This window comes from Leptonychotes weddellii, chromosome 4, assembly GCF_054177405.1.
Source record: "Leptonychotes weddellii isolate Sample4059 chromosome 4, ASM5417740v2, whole genome shotgun sequence".
NCBI lineage: Eukaryota > Metazoa > Chordata > Mammalia > Carnivora > Phocidae > Leptonychotes > Leptonychotes weddellii.
The window spans coordinates 22,409,702-22,416,471 of NC_138372.1; the positions used below are offsets into that span (position 1 = coordinate 22,409,702).

The following is a 6,770-nucleotide window of genomic DNA, read 5'->3' on the forward strand; positions in this document are numbered from 1 at the left end:
GATTTGGCTTAAAATTCCATGTACGTTTTGCATGTTCCTCCATAATAGATCTATGTTTGTTTAACTATATGAATAAGGTCAGATAACACTCACGTTCTAGGAAGATGTACACCCATGACTTCTGGTACCCATGACGGGTTCTGAGTATTTCAGTTAAAGAAACATGAGTTTCTAGTAAGGAGGATTATTTACCAATCCCATTCTCCCATCCTCCGGAGTAGGTTTGGGAGGGCAGAATGAGCAGTGATAGAAGTCTTTCTAAGCCCTAAACTAAGCTAACATTTGTGTAAGCTTATGAGAAAGGGATGATGATCCCCACTGGACAGGAAAGGAAAAGTGAAGCTTGGGAAGAATGATTTCAGCAAAGTCATATAGTAAATGTCAGAACTGGGGTTTGAATTTAGGTCTCTGACTCTGAGGCTTGTCCTTGAGTTTTTTTTTTTTTCTTTTTTAGGCGAGATGTAATTGACATGTGTCCTTCAGTCTTGCAAACCCCAAAATCTCCACTATTCCCCACTTCTACTTGGTCTCAGCATGGATTAGCACCTCTAGCTTTGTTCTGTCCCAAATAGGTTGTGTGAGTTTAATTTTTTAAAAATATTTATTTATTTATTTATTTTTAGAGAGAGAGCGTGCCCAAGCCAGGGGAGGGACAGAGGGAGAGAGAATTCCAAGCAGACTCCCCGCTGAGTGCAGAGCTCGAGGGGTGGGGTGGGGGGGCTTGATCTCACAACCCTGAGACCATGACCTGAGCTGAAACCAAGAGTCGGAAACTCAACCGACTGAGCCACCCAGGTGCCCCGTGTGAGCTTAATTTTTTTTTTTTTAAGATTTATTTATTTGAGGGAGTGGAAGGGGCCGAGGGAGAGGGAGAGAGAAACTTAAGCAGACTCTGCACTGAGTGGGGAGCCCGAGGTGGGGCTCAATCTCACAACCCCAAGATCAGACCTGAGCCGAAACCAAGAGTTGGACGCTCAACCAATTGCACCACCCAGGTGCCCCCGCGTGAGTTTAATTTTAAGCAGGTCTCTCTGGGCCTCCATTTGCTCGTCTAAAATCAGAAGTTAGACTTGGTGATTTCTAAGACCCTTGTACATGGAAGAGTCTGTGCATGAACCCTCCACATACCAACATTTATTAATGACAAGTAGTTCTGGGTGCTGGGATATTCAGGCAAATAAAGCACAGCTTCTGTTCTGAATGAACCCCCCATCTCATCAAGGGGGTGGGAAAGGCAGCAGGACTGACACATAAATCCATCTAGTCATGGCACTCAGTGCTAACTGACGACTGTGTCTGAGTAGAGTGTTGTAGGAACAGGGTATTGGGAGGGTTTCACGGGGGAGGTGATATTTGAGCTGAGCCTTAAAGGTTGAGTTAGCTCAGTAGGCAGACAAGAAAGCACTCATGGTAGGGGAACCACATGTGCAAAGGCATTGAGTAAGAAAATAGTAGGGGGTGTTTGGGAAAGGCAGGGGTAGCTCAGAATGAAGGTTGTGTGAGTGTGTGTGTGTGTGTGTGTGTGTGTATCAGAATAGAGTGTGGAGGTGGATTTGATCTTGATATTAAAGGGTCATGGGGGAGGACCTAGGTGGCTCCGTCGGTTGAGCGTCCAGCTCTCGGTTTTGGCTCTGGTGGTGATCTCAGGGTCATGGTGTTGAGCACTGTCGGGCTCTGAGCTTGGCAGAGGGGTCTACTTGGGATTCTCTCTCTGCCACCTGCATGTGCTCTCTCTCTCTAGAATGAATAAATAAATCATTATTTTTAATTTTTTTATTTTTATTTTTATTTATTTTTATTTGACAGAGAGAGAGAGCACAAGCAGGGGGAGCGGCAGGCAGAGGGAGAGGGAGAAGCAGGCTCACTGCTCAGCAGGGAGCCTGATGTGGGGCTCGATCCCAGGACCCCAGGACCGTGACCTGAGCCGAAAGCAGACGCTTAACTGTCTGAGCCACCCAGGAACCCCTATTATTTTTTAAAGATTTTATTTATTTATTTATTTGAGAGGGAGCATGAGTGGGGGGCGGGCAGAGGGAGAAGCAGACTCCCTGATGAGCAGGGAGCCCAACCCGGGCCTTGATCCTAGGACCCTGAGATCATGACCTGAGCCGAAGGAAGACGCTTAACCGACTGAGCCACCCAGGTGCCCCAATAAATTTTTTTAAAGGGTCATGGGACGCTTGGGTGGCTCAGTCAGTTAAGCTTCGGACTCTTGATCTTGGCTCAGGGCTTGATCGCAACACTGAGTTTGAGCCCCGCTTGGAGCCTACTTTAAAAAAAGGGTCTTGAATGGTAAATTGAATTTTATCTGAGGACTAGTGCTTTCTAAGCCGTTCTGAGGAGCAGCCCTAGGCAAGGAGGTGTCTCAGGACTCCTAGGGGCTTCACAATGACGTCTCCGCTCTGTTTCAGGCAGAACAGCCCCATTTCTACCTGCTTTATCTATGAGGTTCTGCTTGATTTCCATCTGACAAAAAGTTTGTCAGATTTACATATGACAAGAAGTTTCCACTGCTTAAGCAAACAAACAAATAAAAAAGTTATGGCCAACAGCAACACTGAAGGGTTTTCTGCTGGTGAGAATCAGAACCCTCTGAAGGAGGGGCGCCTGGGTGGCTCAGTCGTTAAGCGTCTGCCTTCAGCTCAGGTCATGATCCCAGGGTCCTGCTCAGCGGGAAGCCTGCTTCTCCCTCTCCCCACTCCCCCTGCTTGTGTTCCCTCTCTCGCTGTGTCTCTCTCTGTCAAATAAATGAAATCTTTAAAAAAAAAAAAAAAAAACCCTCTGAAGGAGACTTGTTCTGGGGAAGGCTGGGGGGCTGGGGGCCTGATCTCTGACATTAGGGAGCAGGAATCTCTTATTCAGCTTCCTGGGCCAGAGAGGGGAGTTGTAATTAGGAGGTGGGGCATACACACCTCTCTGGTAGGGGAGGATCAAAATTTAGGGCTCCCCCAGGGCCTGGGGAAGTGTGTGTGATCTCTAGTAGGTAGTCCTCTAACATGGGGGATGGGAGGAAAGAGAGGGTTGGGGGAGAGGCAGGAAGTGGGCAACTAGGCTAACAAAGGTATCTGTGGCGGTTTGCCCATCCCAGGTGGGAGGGCGGGGCCTAGGGCTCAGTGGGGGCCCATGTGTGACTTGACTTGGGAGCTCAGAGACAGCACCAGTAGGGAGCTCCTTACCGGACCAACTCGACCCATTTCAGCTTTTCTGTGGCTGGTGAATGGGGATGGGGCCCTGACAATCTCAGGTACTTCTGGAAATTCCCAGGGCAAGGCCCTAGGATGTCTAATGTTGGGGAAGTAGATCTTGGGGGAGCCCCTTCAGCCCCCTCTCCGTTGCCCCAGGGACCATGGGCTGTAGCTGCAGCTCAAACCCTGAAGATGACTGGATGGAAAACATCGATGTATGTGAGAACTGCCATTACCCCATAGTCCCACTGGACGGCAAGGCCACGGTAAGAGGCAAGACGGGGGACTTGGTGAGGGAGTTGGGTGGAGTATCCAAGCCAGGAGAAGGAAATGGACCACCACTGAAATAACAGAGTAGCCCTTTCCCCTTGGAAAACAGAAAGGAAAGGAGGCCCAGAGAGGGGAAGGGACTCTCCTAAGTAGTTGGCAAATGCAGGGATAAGACCCAGCCAAGCTGGAGAAGTGAAAACAGGGCAGTGGGGAAGGGAGCCAGGATCTGACTCAGGTTCTTGCTCTCTGACCCCACTTTCACCCCCCCACTCCACAGCTGCCCATCTGGAATGGCTCTGAGGTGCGGGATCCACTGGTTACCTACGAAGGCTGCAACCCCCCAGCCTCACCGTTGCAAGGTGACCTCACAACCAGCAGGGCCTGAAAGTTAAGGGCCATGGATCTTTGGCTGTGGGCCTCCATCTTCCTATCCACTCTCTACCCTGTCTTGCCTCTCTCGCCCCTGGTCTTCTCTGCTACCCTGTAATTCCTGAACTCTGTGCTCCCAGCCTAGTCCAGCCTGGTTCTCCCTGACGCCCTCTGTCTTTCCAGATAACCTGGTTATCGCTCTGCACAACTATGAGCCCTCTCACGATGGAGACTTGGGCTTCGAGAAGGGTGAACAGCTCCGTATCCTGGAGCAGTGAGTGCCCCCTCCTCGCCACCCATCCTTGCCCTACCAGAGCATGGGAGGGAGCAGGGATCCCCTCTATCGCCGTCCCTGACTGGCTTGCAGCGGGGGCCCTTGGGACAAAATAGAAGGCTCCAGAGTGCTGGGCTGGAGGGTGGGGTGGCATGGTGTAACGGGGGGCTCTGAAGGTTTCCAGCCCAATCCAAGTCCAAGGAGACCCCACCGCCTGCCTCTGTCGCGCAGGAACGGCGAGTGGTGGAAGGCGCAGTCCCTGACCACCGGCCAGGAAGGTTTCATCCCCTTCAACTTCGTGGCCAAAGCGAACAGCCTGGAGCCTGAACCGTAAGTGGGGACTCCCGGTGACGAAGGGTGGGAGCAGAGGTGGGGTGCTAGGGCTGGTGGTGAATGCTTGAGGGCGATGGAAGAGGAACTGACCAACGGCAGACGACGGCCTTCCCTTCTGCCTTGCGCAGCTGGTTCTTCAAGAACCTGAGCCGCAAGGACGCTGAGCGGCAGCTCCTGGCGCCCGGGAACACGCACGGCTCCTTCCTGATCCGGGAGAGCGAGAGCACCGCCGGTGAGCGGCCGGGCGGGGCCGGGGGCGGGGCCGCAGCGCGGAGGGGTGGGCCCGGTGATCCCCGGGAAGGCGCGCGGGGCGGGGGGCGCCCCTCGCAGGAGGCCACCCTCCCCCTCTTTTGCATTCGTTCACCCATTCTTTCATCCAGGATCGTTCTCACTGTCCGTGCGGGACTTCGACCAGAACCAGGGAGAGGTGGTGAAACATTACAAAATCCGTAACCTGGACAAAGGCGGCTTCTACATCTCCCCCCGCATCACTTTTCCTGGCCTGCACGAGCTGGTCCGCCATTACACCAGTGAGCCCTAGCAGGGGCCCCTCAGACGTGCTCCCGAGGCTCCTTCACCTGTGCCCTACCAGCTTGCCTCCCCTAAGTCCCTCCCAGGGGTGCCCTCCCCCCATCTCAGTATGCTCCTTCATTCCCCGCAGGGGGTGAGGTGCGGTACCCGATAGCCCAGTGTCGGGTGACAACCCCACGCATCCCCTGCCAGTCCATTTCCCCTGGACGGGGACTTGGCCCGGTGGGGACTCAGCGGGGACACCCGAGTCCGCCCTAACCCCCTCCCTTGTGCTCGCAGATGCTTCGGACGGGCTGTGCACGCGGTTGAGTCGCCCCTGCCAGACCCAGAAGCCCCAGAAGCCTTGGTGGGAGGACGAGTGGGAGATTCCCAGGGAGACGCTGAAGCTGGTGGAGCGGCTGGGGGCTGGCCAGTTCGGGGAGGTGTGGATGGGTGAGTGAGGGCCCCCCGGGACTGCGGGGAAGGGGAAAAGGGGAGGCATCCGCTGAGGTCGTGAGAGTCCCGAGACAGCGTCCGGGCAACTACCTGGCTCCGGGTGCTCGGGCTCCCAGTGATTCCCCAATCCCTCCCCTCCCCAGGGTACTACAACGAGCACACAAAGGTGGCAGTGAAGAGCCTGAAGCAGGGCAGCATGTCCCCCGACGCCTTCCTGGCCGAGGCCAACCTCATGAAGCAGCTGCAACACCAGAGACTGGTCCGGCTCTACGCGGTGGTCACCCAGGAGCCCATCTACATCATCACGGAATACATGGAGAACGGTGGGTGCCGCCACTGTGATCGACTGCTGGGGGGGCGCTGCCATCTCCTCTGACCCTGATAGAAGGTGGAGGAGATCTGCCTTTTCGCCTGGCTCAGCACCGAGGGCTTCTTGTTTTCCTGGGTCCCTAAAGACTCATCACTAGGGACGGGAAGAGGGTGTGATGTCCGAGCCTGTCTGGGAGCTCAGTCTAAGGTGGCAGGCTCTGGAAGAGCTTTCACTTCTCATCTTCCCTGACCTGCAGTCCTACCTTGATCTCGGGATGCTTGTATTTTTCAAGTTTTTATTTACTTGTTTGAGAGAGAGAGAGAGAACAGGCAGGGGGGAGAGGCAGAAGCAGGTTCCCCAATCATCAGGGAGCCCAGCTCTATCCCAGGACCCTGGGATCATGACCTGAGCCGAAGGCAGACGCTTAACGCATGAGCCACCCAGGCGGGCCAAGATGCTTGATTTCAAATGAGTGGGTCTCTAGCCCTATTTCTCTCTTCCTTTTGACCCTGACCCTTGGGTGGGCAGATCTGCCCCAAATCTCTCTTTTTCAGTTCTAGGTGAGCCCCTTGCCCTCCCTTGGACTGATTGAGAGCACCCAGGAAGGTGGATAGAAGTTTCTAGCCGCCCCCCCAAAAAAGTTTCCAGGTCCAGCTTTGTCACCAGTTTGCCGTGACACAGGCCAAGTCCCTGTCCCATCTCTGGTGCTCATTTCCCCCGAGTATAACATCAGAAATCTGAATGGGCTCACCCAGAAATAATTTAGAGTAGTCATTAAGGGCTCTAGAATCTGACTGCCTGTGTTTGAATCTTGCTTTCACGATTGTGTGGCCTTGGGCCAATCACTTCACTGCTCTGTGCTATGGTTTCCTCATCTGTAAAATGGTGGTAATGGTATAGTAACTTTCTCATAGGGCCTTTGTGAGGATGAAGGAGTCCGTGTATATAGAGCAGTTAGAATAGTGTCTGCAATATATTAACTGCTCAGTAAGTTTGTGTTGTCATCTGGCTCTGATTCTTTGGGCGTATAAGATCTGTCCACCTTCCAGGAAGGGGAAAAAAG

At 53.6% G+C, this 6,770-nt stretch overlaps 2 protein-coding genes across 4 annotated transcripts in view; one reads left to right on the forward strand and one right to left on the reverse strand.

Annotated features, from left to right (window-relative positions):
• Positions 1-6,770, reverse strand: part of LOC102728317 (myotubularin-related protein 9-like) — a 39,398-nt gene that overhangs the window by 23,412 nt on the left and 9,216 nt on the right. The window lies entirely within an intron of this gene.
• Positions 1-6,770, forward strand: part of LCK (LCK proto-oncogene, Src family tyrosine kinase) — a 22,976-nt gene that overhangs the window by 10,888 nt on the left and 5,318 nt on the right. The window contains exons 1-9 of one of the 2 annotated variants that reach the window (XM_081817977.1): positions 3,223-3,244; positions 3,342-3,451; positions 3,733-3,814; positions 4,008-4,098; positions 4,330-4,428; positions 4,560-4,663; positions 4,812-4,961; positions 5,242-5,394; positions 5,541-5,720. In XM_081817977.1, coding sequence (XP_081674103.1) covers positions 3,347-3,451; positions 3,733-3,814; positions 4,008-4,098; positions 4,330-4,428; positions 4,560-4,663; positions 4,812-4,961; positions 5,242-5,394; positions 5,541-5,720 — 964 coding nt within the window. In that variant the 5' untranslated portion in view covers positions 3,223-3,244; positions 3,342-3,346. Of the gene's footprint in view, positions 1-3,222; positions 3,245-3,341; positions 3,452-3,732; positions 3,815-4,007; positions 4,099-4,329; positions 4,429-4,559; positions 4,664-4,811; positions 4,962-5,241; positions 5,395-5,540; positions 5,721-6,770 lie in introns of those variants that run through there. The other variant, XM_006734163.2, reaches the window with a different exon arrangement.